Source organism: Oncorhynchus tshawytscha, linkage group LG05 (assembly GCF_018296145.1).
Source record: "Oncorhynchus tshawytscha isolate Ot180627B linkage group LG05, Otsh_v2.0, whole genome shotgun sequence".
In the NCBI taxonomy this organism is placed as follows: domain Eukaryota; kingdom Metazoa; phylum Chordata; class Actinopteri; order Salmoniformes; family Salmonidae; genus Oncorhynchus; species Oncorhynchus tshawytscha.
This window is the reverse complement of record NC_056433.1, coordinates 29,512,064-29,537,047: the sequence shown is the minus strand read 5'-3', so window position 1 is coordinate 29,537,047 and position 24,984 is coordinate 29,512,064. Positions and strand designations below refer to the sequence as shown.

Sequence of the window (24,984 nt, the reverse complement as noted above, 5' to 3'; positions counted from 1 at the left end):
TTACAATTCTAATATTTACTCAAGCGCTGTGTGAATAAGGTGCGTCTCCTTGGCGACAATCTTATTCGGATGTAGGAATATTAGACGTCTTTCAATTTGAACTTCATTGAAGTTGGTGGTTACTACTGGTTTCAGATCTCAACCCGAGAGAGATTGTCTGCCATGTTTTGTGTTTTGGTAAGGGCTCTGAGTGATGTCACACACCCAAGAATTCTCAACCAATCACCCGATGGATAATGGCTTTTCTTCCGGCTTTCCTATGAAAGGAAATGTTGCCATGTAACACAGGAATGTGTTTCACAACCATTATGCTCAGTGCAACCGTTATGTCCTAACAATTACTCAAGGAAGGTTGCTGAACAGAGTAAGCGTTTCCCAAACCTGTTATTTGTAAACAGCAATGCTCAGTGCAAGCGTAAACTATGTCAAACGAGCTCTCTGAAAGCTTGAAAGAAAGACACACCTGTGCGCTTGGATTGATCCAGACCTAGCTAATCTATCTAACGTATGACAGTGATATATCTCTCTCTGTCTGTGTTGTAGGACTTTGTTCCGCTGTACCAGGACTTTGAGAACTTCTACACCAGGAATCTATACATGCGTATCCGTGACAACTGGAACAGGCCTATCTGCAGTGTCCCTGGAGCCAAGATGGACCTGGTGGAGAGAACCTCCAAAGACTACAACTGGACGTTCGAGTGAGTCGCGCACCCTAACAACCCTAACAGGGCTTACTTATAGTGTGTGGGGGGCTCCTACGAGGCCATTTGTTTGGCGCTGTAGCCTAGGGCCCAGCCCTAGAAAATCATGGGAGTAGCTTGGGAGACGTGTGTGGATGGATGGGTTGGTTCTTCTATCCTTGTGGGGACCTAAAATCCCCCAAAAGAAAAACAAGGAAAATCTCCCTTGTGGGGACATTTCCCACATCCCCATGATGATAAAGGCTATTTTAAGCTTAGGTTTAGGGTTACAATTAGGATTACAATTAGGGTTAGAATTAAGGTCAGGGTGAGAGGTTGGGTTGGGTTACTGGTTAAAGTTTAGAGTTGGGGAAAATAGGATTTTGAATGGAAATACATTTTAGGTCCTCACAAGGATAGAATACCAAAATGTGTGTGTCCTTACCTACCTACGTCATGGAAGGCATGGCGCTATCATGCCCCCTCTATCACCCTTCAGGTCGTTGACCTACTTAAAGGACAAATCCACTCAAAAAATAGATTTTTTTGGTAAGTTTCACTGGTGACACTATTTTAACTTGACTGCTGAAATGCCAAACATTTTAGGACCGTATCAAAAGACTGATGGAAAAAAATATCAAAATATATATATTTTCTGCTTTTTGTGAGGGGAGACTGTCGGGACAAATGTGCTGGATAGAAACCACCAACTGTATTTATCACATGCTATTGTGTGTTAATGGTTGACCTTTTTCACTCTTAGCTAGGCCCTATTTGATTTTATTAGCTTATTTTCCACAACCAAATGTAAGTGTTAGGGAACCCATCACATCAAGATGCCGTTAAAAACAAAAACCTTTTCAAACACGTTTAGCCAGTAAGGTATTTAATTTAGCTGCCTGGCAAAAATGAGAAGTACTGTATAAAAATAAAGGAAACACCTTCATATTGTCATGGGTATGTTCTCTTTTTGACACTGGTTTGTTTAATACTTCCATGTCTTGTCAGAGTTGCTCAAAGTTGTGTCTTTGTCTGCCAGACACACAGGCAAGGTGGTGAAAGACGTGATCAACATGGGTTCTTATAACTACCTGGGCTTTGCTGAGAACACTGGGAGGTGTGCTGACAATGCCACAGGGTCAACACACAAGTACGGTGTGGGAGTGGGCAGCACCCGCTCTGAGATGGGTAAGACCTGGTTATAATAACCTTCTTGTGGGGGGGGACATTTGCTTTGATACACTCATATCTGTGGACCTCTGTAGCTCTGGTATAGCATGGCCCTTGCAACGGCTGTATGGTGGGTTCGATTCCCGATACCGCCCGAACATAGTCTATTCACGCATGTCTGTAAGTCGCTTTGGATGAATGGCATATGCTATCTAAAACGAAGCACAGATATGAAGCCTGCACTAGTACAGACAAGCTGCTCCGCTCAATTTGTTGTTGGTCTTGTTTCTCCCGTATTCTTTGTGGTTTTGTCATTTTTAAAGAAACAAGGAAACAAAAGGCACGTCTTCTGTTATTATGTACCACACAATGACAGAGCACCGAATATAATGACATGTTGGACATACACTGAGTGTACAAAACATTAGGAACACCTGCTCTTTCCATGAGTGTCTGACCAGGGGAAAGCTATGATCCCTTATTGATGTCATTTTTAAAATCCACTTCAATCAGTGTAGATGAAGGGGAGGAGACTAATAATCTGAACTGAAAACCACACGTATTTTGGAATTTCTGTGCATCCTTGACAATTGCTAATCAATATTTAAAAAACTCACTTTTTTTTTTTGCACCTCAGCTTCTCTCTTTTGGCAGGGGAAACGGTGTTGCGTTAGTCTAGTGTGTGGTGTGGGAATAATGACAAGCGACTCTGAGAGCTTTGTGTTCACATTGCCCTAAAAAGGGAATCGGACCGCAAACTGAAATCTGACCACCTCCGAGATGGTCTCTGTTTGGTTCAATGGCTCTTTTGAGTGGTCCGAGTTCATTTTGAAGTGTAAACACTGCACAAAAATTGTCTGAAAGGGTCCAAGTGTGAAAACACCCACAGAGCATCACTGTTACTGATATGGATAGTTATGTTCGTGCATCTTTATTGACGTCATGCACTTTACATTGACATGAACACTTGTTCATAGACTCAGCGATAGGATGTAGATGCAGTAAGTAAACAGCATGGTGGGTCAATTTCAACGTGGGTGGCTCAACTTCTCCGTTTTGGTGCCCTGGCTACCACACTGTGAACCTGTGCACGTGCGTAGATACTGTTTGAGAGAGAAGTCTTGCATCTCACTTATCTCAATATCTGCCACCAGCAGCACCGCAATGTCATTTAGCTGAGTTGACCTTTTTACAGTAAGGCCTTATTGTATTGGCATGTTCTGCTGTCTCCAGGTAACCTGGACATCCATGAGGAGTTGGAGCAGCTGGTTGCTAGGTTCCTGGGGGTGGAGTCATCCATGGCGTTTGGGATGGGCTTCGCTACCAACTCCATGAACATTCCTGCTCTCGCTGGGAAGGTAGGAATTGTGCAGGAATGCCTCGCCATATTTCCATCCACAGTTTTAATGCAAATAAAGTACTACCATATAAAACAACTTTTAAAAACACGAAAGCTGTGATGGAAGTTTTGGTACACTCTTTTTATGTCGGTAACATTAATTATGCGAGAAATAGCGATGTAAGCGCCTTTATACTCAAATATTTATTTAATGACCATATCGAAGTAAACTTTGAGTCACGCGATCTGGTGTGTAGTACGCTTACTACGATTCAGGAAAGCATGCAGTTTATTAGGCTACAGATTAAATACATTTTGATGAACTTCACAGGGGGGTGAAAGTGCAAGGATGCGCTTGATGCTCCTTTCCAATAAATATTGAGGGTTTTATTCTGCTGACATGATGACCGATGCTTTTCCATAATAATCTCATCATGTAGACTGCGCCCACGGCCTATCTGCCCACGGCCTATCTGCCCACGGCCTATCTGCCCACGGCCTATCTGCCCACGGCCTATCTGCCCACGGCCTATCTGCCCACGGCCTATCTGCCCACGGCCTATCTGCCCACGGCCTATCTGCCCACGGCCTATCTGCCCACGGCCTATCTGCCCACGGCCTATCTGCCCCCATCTGGCCTATCTGCCCACGGCCTATCTGCCCACGGCCTATCTGCCCACGGCCTATCTGCCCCGGCCTATCTGCCCACGGCCTATCTCTGCCTATCTGCCCACGGCCTATCTGCCCACGGCCTATCTGCCCACGGCCTATCTGCCCACGGCCTATCTGCCCACGGCCTATCTGCCCCGGCCTATCTGCCCCCTATCTGCCCACGGCCTATCTGCCCACGGCCTATCTGCCTATCTGCCCACGGCCTATCTGCCCACGGCCTATCTGCCTATCCACGGCCTATCTGCCCACGGCCTATCTGCCCACGGCCTATCTGCCCACGGCCTATCTGCCCACGGCCTATCTGCCTATCTGCCCACGGCCTATCTGCCCACGGCCTATCTGCCCACGGCCTATCTGCCCACGGCCTATCTGCCCACGGCCTATCTGCCCACGGCCTATCTGCCCACGGCCTATCTGCCCACGGCCTATCTGCCCACGGCCTATCTGCCCACGGCCTATCTGCCCACGGCCTATCTGCCCACGGCCTATCTGCCCACGGCCTATCTGCCCACGGCCTATCTGCCCACGGCCTATCTGCCCACGGCCTATCTGCCCACGGCCTATCTGCCCACGGCCTATCTGCCCACGGCCTATCTGCCCATCGGCCTATCTGCCCACGGCCTATCTGCCCACGGCCTATCTGCCCCCACGGCCTATCTGCCCACGGCCTATCTGCCCATCTGCCCACGGCCTATCTGCCCTGCCTATCACGGCCTATCTGCCCACGGCCTATCTGCCCACGGCGGCCTATCTGCCCACGGCCTATCTGCCCACGGCCTATCTGCCTATCTGCACGGCCTATCTGCCCACGGCCTATCTGCTGCCTATCTGCCCACGGCCTATCTGCCCACGGCCTATCTGCCCACGGCCTATCTGCCCACGGCCTATCTGCCCCCATCTGGCCTATCTATCTGGCCTATCCCACGGCCTATCTGCCTATCTGCCCACGGCCTATCTGCCCACGGCCTATCTGCCCACGGCCTATCTGCCCACGGCCTATCTGCCCACGGCCTATCTGCCCACGGCCTATCTGCCCACGGCCTATCTGCCCATCTGGCCTATCTGCCCACGGCCTATCTGCCCACGGCCTATCTGCAAGCTGTTGGCTCGAGTGACGTTACCAAGGCCGGAGTAGACACAGTTGCTAATTAACGCCACAGTTTTTGTGACAAATCTATCAGTAGGGTTGAAACAGGCATATTTCTTTATGCGGATTGTAGGATATTTGCATGAAAATCTGTCGCCAATTGGATGTAAACTTAGCTTATGTATCACTTTTTTGTGTGTGTGTGTGTGTGTGTGTGTGTGTGTGTGCCTTTCTCTCGATCTCACTTTCTCTCTCCCCTCTTTCCTCTCACTTTCTGTAAGTCAATGTATTAAAGTAACCTTTCCTTCCCTGAAATGATCGCTGTTGGGCACACAGCATATTTCCTTTTGGTGGTGAAAACATGTTATGTTTTCATTCACCAGTTGTACATTGGTCTTAAAGGGTTAACGCCATTCCAAAACAATCTAGTTTCCTCCATGTGTTCTCAAAACATTGAGATACGGGGTAGTCAATTGTCATAATGCCTGACGACACCAATGGCCCTGAGGGTAGTAGCATATGAAGTAGTGTCGGGAGACTTTATGATAGCATCGTCGATCAACGATGATTGACAGCCATTGTCGATGGTGACGACTTTGATGTGACAGACAATAGTTTAGCCTATTTGAACTTGACTGGCGCTGCTCAGTAAAAAACGGAGTCTCGGATTGCACAGCAGGGCAGTACACAAGATACAGTTGAAGTCTAAGTTTACATACACCTTAGCCAAATATATTTAATCTCAGTTTTTCACAATTCCTGACATTTAATCCTAGTAAAAATTCCCTGTTTTAGGTCAGCTAGGATCACCACTTTATTTTAAGAATGTGAAATGTCAGAATTAGAGGTCGACTGATTATGATTTTTCAATGCCGATGCCGATTAATCGGACGTTTTTTTATTTTATTTATTTATTTGTAATAATGAACAATTACAACAATACTGAATGAACACTTATTTTAACTTAATATAATACATCAATAAAATCAATTTAGCCTCAAGTAAATAATGAAACATGTTCAATTTGGTTTAAATAATGCAAAAATAAAGTGTTGGAGAAGAAAGTAAAAGTGCAATATGTGCTATGTAAGAAAGCTAACGTTTCAGTTCTTTGCTCAGAACATGAGAACATATGAAAGCTGGTGGTTCCTTTTAACATGAGTCTTCAATATTCCCAGGTAAGAAGTTTTAGTTTTTTTGTATTTCATTAACCTTTGACTATTGGATGTTCTTATAGGCACTTTAGTATTGCCAGTGTAACAGTATAGCTTCCGTCCCTCTCCTCGCTCCTCCCTGAGCTCGAACCAGCAACACAACGGCAACAGCCACCCTCGAAGCAGCGTTACCCATGCAGAGCAAGGGGAACAACTACTAGAAGGCTCAGAGCGAGTGACGTTTGAAACGCTGTTAGCGCACGCTAACTAGCTAGCCATTTCACTTCGGTTACACCAGCCTCATCTCGGGAATTGATAGGCTTGAAGTCATAAACAGCGCAATGCTTGACGCACAACGAAGAGCTGCTGGCAAAACGCACGAAAGTGCTGTTTGAATGAATGTTTACGCGCCTGCTTCTGCCTACCACCGCTCAGTCAGATACTTAGATACTTGTATGCTTGTATGCTCAGTCAGATTATATGCAACGCAGGATACGCTAGATAGTATCTAGTAATATCATCAACCATGTGTAGTTAACTAGTGATTATGATTGATTGCTTTTTATAAGATAAGTTTAATTCTAGCTAGCAACTTACCTTGGCTTACTGCATTCGTGTAGCAGGCAGTCTACTTGTGGAGTGCAGCGAGAGAGAGGCAGGTCGTTATTGCGTTGGACTAGTTAACTGTAAGGTTGCAAGATTGGATCCCCCGAGCTGACAAGGTGAAAATCTGTCGTTCTGCCCCTGAACGAGGCAGTTAACCCACCGTTCCTAGGCCGTCATTGAAAATAAGAATGTGTTCTTAACTGACTTACTAGTTAAATAAAGGTATATTTTTTTAAACATTTTTTTTTTAAATCGGCGCCCAAAAATACCGATTTCCGATTGTCGACCTCTAGTCAGAATAATAGTAGAGAGAATTATTTCTTTCAGCTTTTATTTCTTTCATCACATTCCCAGTGGGTCAGAAATGTACATACACTCAATTAGTAATTGGTAGCATTGCCTATAAATTGTTTAACTTGGGTCAAACGTTTCGGGTAACCTTCCACAAGCTTCCCACAAAATGTTGGGTGAATGTTGGCCCATTCCTCCTGACAGAGCTGGTGTAACTGAGTCAGGTTTGTAGGCCTCCTTGGTCGCACATGCTTTTTCAGTTCTGCACACAAATGTTCTATAGGATTATGACGGAATTTAAATGTTAGGAATTGTGAAAAACAGAGTTTTTAAATGTATTTGGCTAAGGTGTACGTAAACTTCCGGCTTCAACTGTATCTCCTACTAGGCCTATCATAAAAGCCTTAAGACAACTTAAAGTTATGAACAGTAGCTCATTTCCCAAATGTTCTAGGCTACGAAGGTGTTGCCCTAGAGTTGTTGTGGCTTTCAAGAATGAAGGTCTATAGCCTAGGCATAGGCTTCTCAATCACAGCTTTATGAGAGATGGCACAAACAATTAAAGGCCATGATGTATAACTTAACTCGCTACAGTAAGACTGTTCCTCATCAGACAGTCACTGCTCCATCATGTGTGTGCCACGCACACACACACCTGTTTGAAAACATTTGCTATTGCCTGCACTTAGCCTCTTCCCAGGCTTTCAACAACATCTTTCGCCATGATTTGTCCAGTTAAATTCGATTTTGCGCTACAGCCTAACTGTCTTTTTAGCAGAGCTTTTAGGTTATGTTTGAGTTGTTGTATTTAAATGGCCAATGGGGGCGATAGCATCGTATATCACAGATTTTTATGGTACATAAATCATCATAGGACAAAGGTTGACATCGCTGAACCCTACCTCCTTGCTCTGACTACTGACAGCTACGTTATTGAGGAAAAATGTACTTTATATGCCTGTGATAAGTGGTTGTCCCACCTAGCTATCTTAAGATGAATACACTAATTGTAAGTCTCTGGATAAGAGTGTGCAAAATGACTACAATGTGAAAAGTAGGAAGTGCTCTGTGTCAGACACATTCTCTCTCTGTGTGTGTGTGTTGACAGAAAGTAAAATGAAATTACCCCAGGGTACTTTAACTGTCGACTTTTCGGGAGACTAAAGAAAAAATTAGCACTCTGTTTCTGTGTAAAGCTGATAGATGTATGAACGGGACAAACAAACAATAAGCTTACGTTTTGCCATGAATCACCTTCACCAGAGCTTTGCGTGGGAAAAGGATATTGGGAGGCACCTGTATCACCTCGCAGGGGAATGTCCCGCTCGTCATGTCAATCAAACATGTCAGTAGTAACAGCAACTACACAAGTTATTCAAACAGTAGTATGATTGATTCAAGATTCCTACACATGCATTCCACGTGAGTAACAACAGACCGAGAAATAAACAAACAAAACGTCTTTACAAAAAAAGATGAGGGAGAGCTGTTCATTCAGACCCTTTGGCTCGACGCAATCTAAGCAGTCGATCCAAAGTGCTGCTCGCTGTAACAATTGCCTCACAATATTGCCTCCTCTGGAGGAAAGCGAACCTTTCTCAATTACCCAGAATTTCAGGGTTGAGACTGCACCGTGATTGGCATTCACGAATGTATTGGTAATTTTTTTATTTTACCGGATAAGTTGACTGAGAACACTTTTTATAGCAACAACTTGGGGAATAGTTACAGGGGAGTGGAGGGGGGGAAGAATGAGCCAATTGGAAGGGAAGCTGGGGATGGTTAGGTGGCCGTGATGGTGTGAGGGCCAGTTTGGGAATTTAGCCAGGACCCCGGTGTTAACACCCCTATTCTTATGATAAGTGTCATGGGATTTTTAGTGACCACAGAGAGTCAGGACACCTCTTTAACGTCCCATCTAAAAGAACGCAACATACATAAGGCAATGTCCCCAATCACTGCCCTGGGGAATTGGGATATTATTATTTATTTTTGGACCAGAGGAAAAAGTGACTCCTACTGGCCCTCCAACACCATTTCCAGCAGCATCTGGTCTCCCATCCAGGGATGGGATCGCGCAGTCCATATTTTTGGTGCGGATAGCTGTTTTGTGTTCAGCTACTCTTCGAGTGCGCGTTTTGTCTGACCAATGTGAACAAGCCCATGTGTGCATTTGAGCGTGTAAATAGCATGTGTTGTACCCTCTCTTACACACACGTGGTCGTCCTCGTGAGAGTAAGAACACACATTTTCCTGTCCTGACGGACATCGGAACCACTGGTTAGAGAGGAGGTAAAGGTCCAGAATTCTTAAACCCAGTCGGTCTCTCTCTCTCGTTCTTCCTCCTTTCCTCGCTTCTTCTTGTAAATTGTGTCATTGAATAATGAGCTCATTCTGCTCAATCATTCATTCACTAGATGATTCAATTGTGTAACCTGTCCTGCGGTAACTATGCAACGGTGTGTGGTGTCATGTGATGGCCGAGGTGTCACTGACTGTGAGACTGTCTGTAAAGCCCTCCCCTTCAGGGAAGCTGTCCTGTATAACACTTTAGTTCTTCAGTATATTGTATTGCTTATTCTATGACTTAATATTAATCAAATGTATTTACATTCTAGGGCTGTTTGATGTAATATATTGTATGAGTTACTTGATTTAAGTCAATGGCTCCTATAAGGAGTCTACGCCATTGAATGTCCTCCATCGCTCTGTCAGGGGCAAGTTTGAATATGTTGTATGAAAATACTTTCTGTAAATTGATTTACTATTTCCAGGGCTGTTTGATTCTGAGTGATGAGCTGAACCACGCCTCTCTGGCGCTGGGGGCGCGGCTCTCTGGCGCCACCATCCGCGTCTTCAAACACAACAGTGAGTACACTTAACTAGTTCCACTCAACTACCCCCAAGGCCACTACACACTGGGGGGAAACTAGACAATCAGAATTCCACAAAGGCTCTGTGTTTTCGGTGTGTTTTTACCTGGCACCAGTAGTGGGTGTGCCCGTCGGCGACACCCGTCACACACGTTTACCGTTACATAATCTACTGTTCCTCCCCTTGTAATCAGTTCGGTGTGTCACGTAATAGAAGCATTACCAATAGTCTGCTCCTTGTTCATGCCAGGGTTTTTGTTTTTAGACTCCTCTGAGACTGGGTGTCAGTCTGTGTTTGTCAGCTGGTTGTCTTATCACGGATACAATGTAGGATTGTTGAACGTCAAAAAAACGTTCAGGTATTCCGGCTGCATTATTCACACCCTGACCTAGTCTTCTCTAACACCGTTCTGTCGGTCTCCGCTCCCAGATATGGTGAGTCTAGAGAAGCTGTTGAGAGATGCCATTGTTCACGGCCAGCCCAGAACACACAGGCCCTGGAAGAAGATGCTCATTCTGGTCGAGGGAATCTACAGGTAGTCTACCTTTTTTATTTATTTATTATTATTTTTTTTTAGAAAGACTAACAGATTCTAACCCTTTGAACTCTCATATGTAGGGCAAGATGGATTCTGTGGAGGCATGTTATTTAAAAAAAAATGTTTTTTTTAAATGTAATCCAGATTAAATGAATCAAACCGAATTTATGTGGATACGCTCTTTCTAGCACCCTGAATGGATTGATGTAGAGTGAATCCTACTGCAGTGCATTCAGACTTCACATAAAAGTGGACATAAAAAGTGTCTGGCTTGAGTTCTTCGTAAGGTACTTACTGTAAAAAGTCAACCAATACATAATGATCAATATGGTTGTTAGTAAAGCTGCCTCTCCCTAATCAATATAATTCACTAATGTGTAGTTAAAATGGTCTGACACACCCTTAGGGAACTTAAGATAAACAGTCATTATCTTCCCACTGCAAACAAAGATCAAGGCGCTGCAAATAAGATGCACTCGGTGGCTAATTTATTTGGTACACCACGCCGTTCCTACAGAAGGAGTCATTGTGGCCGAGGCTTGGTATATAAAGCAGGCAAACAGGCATGGAGGCATTCAGTTACTGTTTGTTGGAACAAGTGACTTTAACCGTGGTATGATAGTCAGTGCCAGGCGCGTCGGTTCCAGTATCTCAGAAACGGCCTCCTGTGCTTTTCACGCACGACAGTGTCTAGGGTTTACTGAGAATGGTGCGACAAACCAAAACACATCCTGTCAGTGGCAGTCCTGTACCTGAAAACAGCTTGTTGATGAGCGGTCGAATCAGAATGGCAAGAATCGTACAAGCTAACAGACGGGCCACAAACAGACAAATAACGGAGCAGTACAACAGTGGTGTACAGAACAACATCTCGGAATGCAGAACTCGTCGATCCTTGTCACGGATGGACTATTGCAGCAGATGACCACACCAGGTTTCACTCCTATCAGCTAAAAACAAGAAGCGGGGGCTCCAGTGGGCACGCAATCACCAACACTGGACAATTGAGGAGTGGAAAAACATTGCCTGGTCCGACAAATCCCCGTTCCTGTTGCGTCATGCTGATGGCAGTTAGGATTTGGCGTAAGCAGCATGAGTCAATGGCCCCATCCTGCCTGAGGTCAACGGTACAGCCTCGTAGCGGTGGTGTAACGGTGTGGGGAATAAACATCCTGCCACACATTAGGAACATAATTCAGGCTGTTCTGGAGTCAAAGGGGGGTCTGACCCAGTACTAGATGGGTATACCTAATAAACTAAACCGTGTAGTGTACACTCAGTGGGCAGAGATTATACCTAGGGTGAACTAATCATCTGTATTTCTAGGTGAAGTAACATAAGGTGAAAAGTACAGTCAACTGACCCATCGTTTTAGTGTGCATGTGTCAGTCTTGAACGTGTATGTGTCTCTCTCTCCTCCCTCCACCTCTCACCATTCTCCTCTCCTCCCCAGTATGGAGGGCTCTATAGTACGTCTGCCTGAGGTGATAGCCCTGAAGAAGCATTATAAGGCCTATCTGTACCTGGATGAGGCCCATAGCATCGGAGCTCTCGGACCACGAGGTGGAGGGGTGGTGGACTACTTTGGTCTGGACCCCAAAGACGTTGACATCATGATGGGAACATTCACGAAGAGCTTTGGTGCTGCTGGAGGATACATCGGAGGGAAGAGGGTGAGTTTGTTGTCTGCTCTAAAGCAACCTTGATTTCCTGCTGTCTTCACACCTGCCAATTCTGGTAACGGAGTGAATACGAGACTAGGAAGTAGGGCAGCCTGTGACTCTCTCCAAAGGGTCACGGGTTAGGAGAAATGTTCTTGGCAGGGTACCAAGGTCCCCAAAGCTACGATCAGGGCAGTAAATGTTCTAAAACATTCCATTATAACAAAGCTAGGTGTGTGTGTGTATAGATAACAGGCACTGACATGGGAGATCATATTTATAATGATAAGATTTACCGGGGTGGTTTCTGATACAGTTTACTAGGACAGTTTAGGTGTGGAGGTTTAGTCATCAACAAGACAAACTGGTTTTATCATTGCCCCATGATGTGGGAAATTATCTAAGGGCTAAATCCTGCCTTGAGATCCTAACTCAGATTGTCACATAAATCATGCTTTCACATCAATAGGAGACTTTAACGATCTGAAGTTCAACCTTTATGTAGTATTATTGTAACTATAAAACCCATTTATATTGACAATGGTGTTTTATTGTATCTCTCCCCCATAGGAGTTGATAGACTACCTGCGGTCCCACTCCCACAGTTCAATCTATGCCACGGCCATGTCCCCTCCCGTGTCACAACAGATCATCACCTCTATGAAGATCATCATGGGAGAGGACAACACCACTCTGGGTGAGTTTACACAGCAAGCCTCCACTTCAGCTGGTACCACACTGTGTTGTTGATTGAAAACTAGTTTAGTGTCTGTTTAGGTAGTTCTTTTCATCTCTGGTCCTGGAGAGCTACAGGGTGTTATAAACTGGGTAGTTCGAGCATTGAATGCTGATTGGCTGACGGCCATGGTATACCACGGGTGTGACAACTTTTATTTGTATTATAGGCTCGTGTTCTTGCCTGGCACTGAAAAACATGACTCAATCATCAAACATTTGATGTGTTGAATCTAAGCCAAAGGGTTGATGACTGCTATACAGTACAAAAAGTATTTTGTTTGCATTAGGCAGTAACTGACACCACAATGTCATTACCATCAGTAGCCACAAGATGGCAGTAAAGACCTGGAAAGCTTAGGAGCTGTTTTGCCCACTGTTGAGTTGACCTAAACCCTGCTGCTTGGTTAATCTTGTCACGCGAAGTCATTGCCCTCTCCAACAGATGACAGCTCAGAGGTGGGAGCTTAATGTCATGTAGGGTTTGTATAGATTTTCCTCACCAGCTTTGAACTGGTCTGATCTGTACTTTGACTCAAGGAGTGGCAATTACTCACCTACAGCCAAGCAATGAAGGCTGTATAATACATTTCTAAGTGGCGAACAGAGAAAGGTAAACAAAGGAGAGTCTGGATAATAATCATTCTACCAAGGCACATATAGTTGCCATGGCACTATTCCTGTTTGGACTCCCCCGACACACACACAGCCTTATTGGTGACTAAAAGTAAAGTGGCTGACGGTGAAAGAATCCATTTCCCTGTTCAACAACAGCAGATTTTTAGCTCATCTCACTCAGGCAGGCATTAGTTGTTGATCTTGTTGTTGTTTGTGTGCATAGGCAACTGAGGGAGAGAGCGCCGACCTGTTCATTGTTTGATCCATGGGATTGTGAAGTTCCCTAATGTAAGAGGACTGTATTGGTATTTTCATATTTTCAGAAAACCATTCGGGTGTATTTTGGCGATTGCTTTCTAATGATTTAAAGTCGTGCTCTTGCTGCTGCCTGTAAAATGTCAGGCAAACGGATTATTTGCATATAGGCCTACTGTAGCTCTGATTGGTTATGACGTGCTGGTCCTGGACAAGACAGATTTTTTCATTTGGTTTAATTTACTGCAGTGTCTATTAATTGTCCAAACGCATCGCCGCTTTCCCACTCCATATTGCTGTAGAATTTTCACAAATGCCTGGCTATGCATCATTCCCAAACATTCTAGGATTTTTTTTTTTGTCCCTGTGGTGTGTGTGTATAGGAACAGATTTTAATAAGATTACATGGTAGCAATTAAAAGGGAACTCTTTGGAAAATGATTAGACTAAAGGTGAGGACCCACCAGTCCACCTGTCACAAGACTGAATCCAAACATTACACTATTGATTTGATGCACATTTTACATTTACTGTACTTTTTGCCTCATTTGATAATGAAATCTGAAAATACTGAAGATGCGTTCAGTAAAATGATAAGAATATTCTTGTAGAATTTTGGGGTAGGTGTCACACAAGGTAAAAAAGGGTTTGAGTGAGAGGTCTAACTGGTGTCTCCAAGTGGCCACCCACCTCTCCAAAGTGTGCGCAGTTCCTAAGTCATTCAAATACACTTTTTTTATTTTACCTTTATTTTACTAGGCAAGTCAGTTAAGAACAAATTCTTATTTTCAATGACTGCCTAGGAACAGTGGGTTAACTGCCTGTTCAGGGGCGTAACGACAGATTTGTACCTTGTCAGCTCGGGGATTAGAACTTGCAACCTTTCGGTTACTAGTCCAACGCTCTAACCACTAGGCTATGACTCAAAGAAGTTTAACTATAAGGTACTTTTTTTACTTACATTTTTTTAGCTCTCCTAGCTCTGTCGTTAAGGAAGTAGATCAAGCACACTTGTAGTTGTTTTGTTTGGAACACAGCCCTGCATCCCCGCCTTAACACAATTACCGTTGTTTACGCAATCCAAAAACTGTCCATTATAAATCGCAGTCTGGGTCAGGGTGGGCATAATTTGAAAGTTTGTTCTATTGCCAACATGACAAGCTACATTTTCAAATACAATCTTAGTGATAGGCTTTCACTAGGAAATTCAGAGTACCAAATTGTATACTGAACAAAAATATAAATGCAACATGCAACTGTTTCAAAGATTTGACTGAGTTACAGTTCATGTAAGGAAATCAGTCAATTGAAGTGAATTCATTAGGACCTAATCTGTAGATTTCACATGACTGGACAAGGGCGCAGCCATGGGTGGGCCTTGGAGGACATAGGCCCACCCACTTAGAAGCCAGGCCTACCCACTGGGGAGGTCCTCGGCTGGCATGGTTACACGTGGTCTGCGGTTGAGGCTTACAGTAGAGAAATGAACAATCAATTCTCTGGCAACAGCTCTGGTAGACATTCCTGCAGTCCGCGTGCCAGTTGCACGCTCCCTCAACTTGAGACATCTGTGGTATTGTGTGACAAAATTCCACATTTTAGAGGCCTTTTGTCGCCAGCACAAGGTGCACCTGTGTAATGATCAGGGATGTAAACAAATTTGTGCTCAATTTGAAATGAGCTTTTTTGTGCATATGAAACATTTCTGGGATCTTTTATTTCAGGTCATGAAACGACACTTTACATGTTGCGTTATATCATTTTGTTCAGTTTAATGTTGGTGCGTATAGAATGGAGTCGTGAGTGCATTCAGATGCCTGTTTCACAGATTCATTCTGTTCAGGACAACTGTCAACACAACCCAGTGTATAACGCCATGTTGTCTTGTAACAGGACATGTAAACATGGTGATCATAAACGTTGACACGGTATATGACGTGTGTTTTGTGATATGGAAATGTGAAGTGCACTTTTGGACTCATGGGTCTTTGGCTTGCTTGTATGACGTCAAAGCAGTATTTATTATAATCCTCAACATGTCATCTTTCAAAATACTGTACATCGAGTCCTCAATGTACAGCATTTCCCTGACTCAGACAACAAAACATTAGCAAAAGTTGCCCAATTAGCGGGAGGGATTTGGGCTACTTCTTGTCACGCGCGGTGCTCAAGCGCTGTGAAGCGTGGAGCCTGAGGTCTGACGTCATGTATAGCATGTTACTGTGAAGCCACTGCATTCCAATTTAGGTGCTTATCAGTGTCCAAATCTGCCATTTTCAACCTGTATACTGGTACGAGTGTAAAGGGCTACGACCACCAACTATCACTCAAAAACTAAAGGCAATGCATGTTAAAAGGAGTGGAGTTAAGGAGATCAACTGTGTTGACAGTCACTCCTACACGCACAGCAGAGCACATCCCCCTCTCAGTAGCACCAGGCTGGGTTAAAACCTCCGGACAGTCCCCTGCATCCCTCAGAGGGCTCTGGGTGATTGAAGCCTGTGAAGTGGTAGCATGGACTTTCCCCACATAGAGCTTTTATAGGTTTCAGATGTCTGTGTGTTGGAGTGTTTGTCTTTGCACCTTCTAGCTGGGTACAAAGCGGCCTGCCGCTGGGGGGGGTTAGAGTTCTAGGTGTCTCCCCTGACCTTCAGGGCTTCAGAGAACGAGCTGTGGTAAAACAGATTCAAACAAACGCACACACAGCCCAGCGGGGGTCCGGGTCACTCCAGGGTTGTTACTCTAACAGGGAGGTTCCTCCCGTCTCCCACCAAGGTAGAAGTTGCGTTTAACCACAGATCTAGGATCAGATTACTCTATAGCCCAACATTACCCATTGGGGGATGAAAACATATATATCTCGCCCGGTATCAGTGGATAGGTCCCTCCCAGGTGGGCCACAGAACAGCAAGGTTGTATTAATTAGGGCATGCAATGGGAAACGTTTTACAACGGAAAATGAACCATTCTTATTGGATCAAGTCCAAGTAGGGCCTCACAGCTTCAGTCCACTTAGATCCCCAAGGATTGGAAAGCTTCCGCAGTCATCCCCCTCTTCAAAGGGGGAGACACCCTGGACCCAAACTGTTACAGACCTATATCCATCCTGCCCTGCCTATCTAAGGTCTTCGAAAGCCAAGTCAACAAACAGGTCACTGACCATCTCAAATCCCACCGTACCTTCTCCGCTGTGCAATCTGGTTTCCGAGCCGGTCACGGGTGCACCGCAGCCACGCTCAAGGTACTAAACGATATCATAACCGCCATCGATAAAAGACAGTACTGTGCAGCCGTCTTCATCGACCTTGCCAAGGCTTTCGACTCTGTCAATCACCATATTCTTATCGGCAGACTCAGTAGCCTCGGTTTTTCGGATGACTGTCTTGCCTGGTTCACCAATTACTTTGCAGACAGAGTTCAGTGTGTCAAATCGGAGGGCATGCTGTCCGGTCCTCTGGCAGTCTCTATGGGGGTGCCACAGGGATCAATCCTTGGGCCGACTCTTTTCTCTGTATATATCAATGATGTTGCTCTTGCTGCGGGCGATTCCCTGATCCACCTCTACGCAGACGACACCATTCTATATACTTCCGGCCCGTCCTTGGACACTGTGCTATCTAACCTCCAAACGAGCTTCAATGCCATACAACACTCCTTTCGTGGCCTCCAACTGCTCTTAAACGCTAGTAAAACCAAATGCATGCTTTTCAACCGTTCGCTGCCTGCACCCGCACGCCTGACCAGCATCACCACCCTGGATGGTTCCGACCTTGAATATGTGGACATCTATAAGTACCTAGGTGTCTGGCTAGACTGTAAACTCTCCTTCCAGACTCATATCAAACATCTCCAATCGAAAATCAAATTAAGAATCGGCTTTCTATTCCGCAACAAAGCCTCCTTCACTCACGCCGCCAAACTTACCCTACTAAAACTGACTATCCTACCGATCCTCGACTTCGGCGATGTCATCTACAAAATTGCTTCCAACACTCTACTCAGCAAACTGGATGCAGTTTATCACAGTGCCATCCGTTTTGTCACTAAAGCACCTTATACCACCCACCACTGCGACTTGTATGCTCTAGTCGGCTGGCCCTCGCTACATATTCGTCGCCAGACCCACTGGCTCCAGGTCATCTACAAGTCCATGCTAGGTAAAGCTCTGCCTTATCTCAGTTCACTGGTCACGATGGCAACACCCATCCGTAGCACGCGCTCCAGCAGGTGTATCTCACTGATCATCCCTAAAGCCAACACCTCATTTGGCCGCCTTTCGTTCCAGTTCTCTGCTGCCTGTGACTGGAACGAATTGCAAAAATCGCTAAAGTTGGAGACTTTTATCTCCCTCACCAACTTCAAACATCTGCTATCTGAGCAGTTAACCGATCGCTGCAGCTGTACATAGTCTATCGGTAAATAGCCCACCCATTTTTACCTACCTCATCCCCATACTGTTCTTATTTAATTACTTTTCTGCTCTTTTGCACACCAATATCTCTACCTGTACATGACCATCTGATCATTTATCACTCCAGTGTTATTAATCTGCAAAATTGTAATTATTCGCCTACCTCCTCATGCCTTTTGCACACAATGTATATAGACTCCCCTTTTTTTTCCTACTGTGTTATTGACTTGTTAATTGTTTACTCCATGTGTAACTCTGTGTTGTCTGTTCACACTGCTATGCTTTATCTTGGCCAGGTCGCAGTTGCAAATGAGAACTTGTTCTCAACTAGCCTACCTGGTTAAATAAAGGTGAAAAAAAAAATTACTTCTGTTTGGTCCTCAATGAATATGAGCCTGATCTAGCAGATATTTTCAAACCATCACAATGCTCCATACCATTCTCTGACAAGCAGATGGATGGAAATGGCTGATCTCACGGCCTTGTCTGAATCACTTGACAGTTTTCTCAGGAAAGAGTAACATTGACAGTTCAATGGTTCCCAGCTCCATGTGGGTTTGAGATTCAAGCCTTTGAAGTGTAGTCACTGCCAATAGCTGCATAACTAGTAGTGGCATCGAGGCTGCTAACGTTTTGGCCGGTGTGTCATGTGCCAGAATGACTGACTGGGGTTCGACGCTTGGAGAGTAATAAGTCTTGAGTGTCTCAGGCAAGGTTGCTCATCATATCGAGTGTGGTTCAGGGAACCACCTCCCTAACACAACCAGAATTACTTTCTCTGGTTTGAAGCTCAAATCAAATATGTGGATGTGACCGGAGACAGACAGGACATTCCTACCAGGGAGCCCCTCGATATGAAAGGAATTTCAAACAAGTGGAACGCAATTCCTTCTCCTGAAAGCACCACTCTTTTTTTTTCAGCCTATACGTTTATCATTCTCTCAGAATGGCTTTGAATTCCAAAGCCAGGGCCCAGGGGAAACGACTGTGAAATTAATTTCATTTCAGACTTAAGCCTGGAATGCTTTACATTTTCAGCTCTGTGTTTCAAAATGAAATGGCAGATGCTGTTTTTCTGAGTTGGAGCACCTAGATGTATCCCTTCCTTTCAGTCAACAAGGAAGTTAGGCCTAAAGTGGTGTGTAAATGCCACAGTCCTTTCAATGGTTGTGGTTTACCTGTTCATGTTCTTACTAGTTAATGGTTGTAATCACTAATGGTTTAACAGGTTAATAGATGAATTAGCTAATGGTTTAACAGGTTAATAGATGAATTAGCTAATGGTTTAACAGGTTAATAGATGAATAAGCTAATGGTTTAACAGGTTAATAGATGAATTAGCTAATGGTTTAACAGGTTAATAGATGAATTAGCTAATGGTTTAACAGGTTAATAGATGAATTAGCTAATGGTTTAACAGGTTAATAGATGAATTAGCTAATGGTTTAACAGGTTAATAGATGAATTAGCTAATGGTTTAATTGGTTAATGGTTTCAGGGGCGGAGCGTCTAAAGCAGTTGTCAGAAAATACCACATACTTCCGAAGGAAACTCCGAGAGATGGGATTCATCATCTACGGAAACAATGACTCTCCTGTCGTACCCATGATGCTCTACATGCCCGCCAAAATAGGGTAGGTCTGGTAACCGCTAGTTCGTGATGTTTACAAAAACACAAACCTCAGCTAAGATGGAGTAGGTTTGATCAGTCAGCCAAGTCACACATCTTGGTCAACTAACACCAGTTGTTGAGTAAATAACCACAGTGAACATGATCAGATTGTTTGTTGTATTCACTTTTCTCTCACACGATCAACATGACATTGCTCAGTCAGCCAGCCAGCCATAGAATGATCAGATTGTTAACACATTGGTCACGTGGTCCATAATCCTGATCTCTGATTGGTTCCCTCTCAGGGCGTTTGGCAGGGAGATGCTGAAGAGGAACATTGGGACGGTGGTGGTTGGCTTCCCTGCCACACCCATCATAGAGTCCAGGGCCAGGTTCTGTGTGTCTGCCGCACACACCAGGGACATGCTGGACACGGTGAGTCACCGATCAGAGACGCGCACACACACATGCACCAGACATGCTTAACACAGTGAGTCAACTAATCACAGTACAGAGTAGTCAAAGGACTCCTCCCTCTCTCCATGGAGCCATCTCTATCTGGCTCTCGCTGGTACTTTTTCAAACGTGTAGCCTTGTTTTTTCAGTCTGTCTCATTCAATAGGATTTGTGTTCAGAATTATTTATATTCTATTCAACTCTCTTTTATCTTTGTATAGGATGAAAGGAGGAGGAAGGATACTAAGTGAGGAGACAACAGTTATATATTGAGATGTACCCAAAGTTTTTATGTGGTCCTAGAATCGCGTCCAGTCCAATTGATGTGAAGGGTTATGGTTAGTTACAATAGTTAGCATTGTTAGAATGTATGGTGAAGACTTTATTTTTCCCTTGAGACATCACCATCATCCTTTGATAGCTGATGGAATTCCTCCACATCTCTTCTCCTCAAAGTAGTTACAGTGACTTGACTGACTGTCTCCCAGCAGTGAGTCAGTCATGCCTGGCTTCTGACTGTCAGGGCTGATGTGCTGCAGGCATGGAGGACAGGAAAGGCATTTCAATACATGCTTTATGAGAGGGGCGGGGGTGTGAGAGAACACCTGGGTTCAGCAAGTGTTTGTTTTCTTCAAATACTTAAGCTGAGCTCGCCTGGCGCAACAGAACCAACAAAATCATCCCATAAGTGCTAACCCCACCCATCTGGCAATCCCAGGGAGGCTCAATTATGTGTTCAAAGTATTTGGAAGAACACAAATACTGTTTGAACTCTGGTGTGGGAGTCTTGGAAGGAAGACCGCACAGTGCCATAACTATGGTGGAGCAGCAAGCTCAGATTTAGCGTTGTCTGTCCAAGGACAGTCATTTATCTTTTGGAAGAGCATGTCAACACTGTTTTTAAAGCTCCATTTTTAAAGCACATCAGCTTCACTTTGTTAAAATGCATGAAGCCACTTTTTTTCTTCTTTGGAAGTCTTTTCTCCCTCTTTACTCAAAGTTCAGAGAAGGTGTTGTAAAAAAGAGAAAATCAAGGAAGGTAAATTGTTTCCAGGTGGGTTGCGGACCGATGGTATCGCAACACAGAAAGTCTCTTGTGGAAAGTGGTGTAGGCCAATTTATTTTTATTTTTTTGTGCTCAGTTGTGTTTTAGTTTTACGCAAGTAGACTCATTTTTCTTCACTAACAATTTCGTCAGGTGAATGTCATGGTTCAGCAACCCTCACAATGGTGTAAGAAGCACACCTCTCCCCATTCAGTCTCTATGATCAGCAGGAATTACTCATGGTTCTTAATACTCACAATATGCTGCTGTTGTGAGCTACTCAACTCTCCCCTCTTTCCTCAGTATAGAATCCCACTTCTGACTGCATGTGTAGTAAACATAAGGTCTTCTGTTATCTCTCCTTTCTTCCCCCCCAGGCATTGGAGGCCATCAGTGAGGTTGGGGATGTGTTGCAGCTGAAGTACTCCAGACATCATGATTTCCCCTCCTCCCTGGGTCCATGGTCCTCTGCGGAGAGTCTGCTCCTGGAGCCCAGCCACGTCAAGCCTTCTTGTCATATAACTAACTGAACCAGCTACACCAGGCATACTTGCATCTTTGTTTGTTTTTGCACTTACCTGGTGCACCAGCTCTAAATCAGTCCCTGACTAAAGAATGAAAATGTAAAGTGGAACTTAGGGGATTTGAGTATCTCTTGACCTACACTACAGTGGGGTAGGGATAAAAGAAAGTCACCAAGGTCCCATCGTGTGTGTTCGTTTCGAAGTGTGTAAGCCCCTATCGTTGTCTTAATGTTCGTTTCGAAGTGTGTAAGCCCCTATCGTTGTCTTAATGTTCGTTTCGAAGTGTGTAAGCCCCTATCGTTGTCTTCATGTTCGTTTCGAAGTGTGTAAGCCCCTATCGTTGTCTTAATGTTCGTTTCGAAGTGTGTAAGCCCCTATCGTTGTCTTAATGTTTGTTTCGAAGTGTGTAAGCCCCTATCGTTGTCTTAATGTTCGTTTCGAAGTGTGTAAGCCCCTATCGTTGTCTTAATGTTCGTTTCGAAGTGTGTAAGCCCCTATCGTTGTCTTAATGTTCGTTTCGAAGTGTGTAAGCCCCTATCGTTGTCTTAATGTTCGTTTCGAAGTGTGTAAGCCCCTATCGTTGTCTTAATGTTCGTTTCGAAGTGTGTAAGCCCCTATCGTTGTCTTAATGTATCTTAACTTATTGTGAATTCATTTTTTTTTGTGTTGGACCTAAATGTTGAATCTTATTTCCGTGTTCCAACTGCATTATGGGGGCTTCTAGTGCAATAATAACAAGATGGGGAGGAAGAGTAGAACAAGACATGGATTTCTATTGCCATTAAAATATACAATTTGTTTGGTTGCACCAATGGAGTTAACGAATCAGAGAAATGGAATCCCTAGAACCGGGATCTACATTTTGTTCTAGGGATTATATTTCTAGGATAACAGCAGAAGTTATAATGCAAGAAAGAAGTACATAAATAATATATAGCATTCATGACTAATAGGGCAACATATAGGCTTCATATCAAAAGAGGGACACCGTCAAGTGTAGGTTATTTTATATTAAACTGTCCACTCTGATCGGTGTGTTAGGCTTTAATATTGTCACGGGGGTTCTTTCCCTGACCAATGTTGATATTATCTGCTGTTTACACAGTAAATTAACAGGTAAAATCTCAATGTCTTGGACCTATTATCAGAGCTAATCCTCTCTCGCTCTCTCTGTGTGTGTAAGCTACATATTTCACCAGTTTAGAAGAATAGGGTAAGAACCCTTTTGAAGAGCTGCCATGTTGTGAATATTTCATATATATATATATATATATATATTACAGCTTTTTTTCTATCATTCTTCAGCCTTTAATATTTAGTGTTTATGCCTGCACTCGAATGACTTAAGCCCAAATGTCTTAAACATGTCTATACGCTCTAGCGTATTTAACATGTCTATCGCTGAAGAGTCTTTAACATTTCTATAAGCTTGATAAGAGCCATGTTGTGTGAAGTGTTTCTCTTGGGGTTGGTATCACGGACACCGATTTTTAGGATAGTCCTGGACTGAAAAACGATTTGAATGGAGATTCTTGGCTTAATCTGTGTCCGGGAAACTGACCGTTACCGAAGAACCACGTGGTTTGAGTCTAACTGTATATCTTCTAAGTGCTTATCTTAATAACCAGCGTTGATGTCTTCGTAAACTATGACACGCTGGCCATAATATGACCCACCTGTTTATCTGTATGTATGAAGATGATGCATCCTAGCCATGCTTCTCTGATGTACAGATATGTCCTTATTTGGTAAAACTTCCTATTGATACCTTCTTCACAGTGCATTATAAGTGCATTTATAGTGCCTTATGAGCTATATATAATGCACGACATAGACATACTGGAAGTGTTACGCCTTTATTTATTACAAATGTCATATTTTTTTCAATCTGCTCTATTTTGTGCAAGATGTTTCTAATATAATGTCTCTGTGGCAGCTCCAAATAAAGACACCTAAAGGGTTCTTTGGTTATTTTTGTATAATCCTTTTTTGGTTCCAGGTAGAACCTTTTTTTTTTGGTTCCAGAACCTTTAACCAAAAGGTTCTTTTGAGGGTTCTTTGTTGGGTGAAATAGTTCTGCCTGGAAGCAAAACAGTTCTACAGGGACAGCAAAAGAAACCTTTTAGGAACACTTTTGATGGAGTATGTGTGTCTTAATGACAGTGCTAGTACTACTGACAGGCATTGGTAATATACAGATGATGTAGCCTCGCTGAAATGACAGGCTTTACGGCTGGCTAACTGACGCTTGGTTTAAACAAAGCATCTTTTCCCGCCAGCGGTCTTCCACAATGATTCTTCTCTAATATGGCATTCCAGAATTGGCTGATTTGTGTTTTAATTTTAGTTTGTTTTGTTTAAATGTTATGTTTGACTTTCCATGGCTCAATTTATGGGTCAGTTCAAGTATAATATTGTCTTTAGTCACATATCCAGTTTGTAGTGTGTGTGAGTGTACATAAGTTTTATTTGTATTGGAAGTAGAAATATGTGGAAGAGAGCTGCGGTTAGCACTGTGATCATTCCACTACTACAAACTCCTTATTAAACTATGGCTGAGATTTAAAGTGTCTATAATTTGTCCAGACGTAATATTTTAAACGTGCTACTTTTCTGTTGTGTTTAGTTAAATCTGGGTGGGCCCATGTAGTCTGTCTTCATTCCAAATGGCACCATATTCCCTATAGTGCACTACTCTTGACCAGAGTCCTTGTCAAAATGGTGCACTATATAGGGAATAGGGTGCTATTTGGGATCACCCTCTGTATCCTGTTCCCATCTCCTTTCTATTGAGGCATGATGTGATTGCTGACATCCAGTAACATGACCATTTACCTCAGGAAGGCTGTTTAGATTTCAATAATACTATAAACATATGTGATTAATCATTATCTAACTCAAAGTAAATGTTTTTTAAATTAAAAGATTTAAAAGCCCTTTGATGTAACATTACATCGTTTAACTTGCAATGGAAAGAGAGCTGTGATCTGACCTACTCTGTAAATGCATATACACCTGTATGTTATCAGTAGTCTTTTACTCTTGGCAAGTTCAATGGTTTGTGTTGACTGCTGTTGGAAACAGTGCTGAGATTAAATCCATTTTTGTTTGTTTCAAGCTCTTGGTTAGATTTGTCTTCTACGAAGGTCTATATGCGTACAATGTGTAACATAATCTATCGGGAAGACTTTACACAATGAATAGCATTAAATGACTTCCAACTTTCTATCTTAAAGAAATCATATGATTTATCCTG

General features: G+C 43.6%; 1 protein-coding gene across 1 annotated transcript in view; it reads left to right on the top strand.

Annotated features, from left to right (window-relative positions):
• The window catches only part of LOC112250457 (serine palmitoyltransferase 2), a 28,031-nt gene extending 3,186 nt beyond the window's left edge, over positions 1 to 24,845 (top strand). The window contains exons 3-12 of the mRNA XM_024420625.2: positions 544 to 698; positions 1,720 to 1,868; positions 3,084 to 3,208; positions 9,774 to 9,867; positions 10,303 to 10,408; positions 11,865 to 12,084; positions 12,643 to 12,769; positions 19,590 to 19,725; positions 20,009 to 20,138; positions 21,582 to 24,845. Coding sequence (XP_024276393.2) covers positions 544 to 698; positions 1,720 to 1,868; positions 3,084 to 3,208; positions 9,774 to 9,867; positions 10,303 to 10,408; positions 11,865 to 12,084; positions 12,643 to 12,769; positions 19,590 to 19,725; positions 20,009 to 20,138; positions 21,582 to 21,734 — 1,395 coding nt within the window. The 3' untranslated portion in view covers positions 21,735 to 24,845. The remainder of the gene's footprint in view (positions 1 to 543; positions 699 to 1,719; positions 1,869 to 3,083; positions 3,209 to 9,773; positions 9,868 to 10,302; positions 10,409 to 11,864; positions 12,085 to 12,642; positions 12,770 to 19,589; positions 19,726 to 20,008; positions 20,139 to 21,581) is intronic.
• Positions 24,846 to 24,984: the final 139 nt, after the last annotated feature.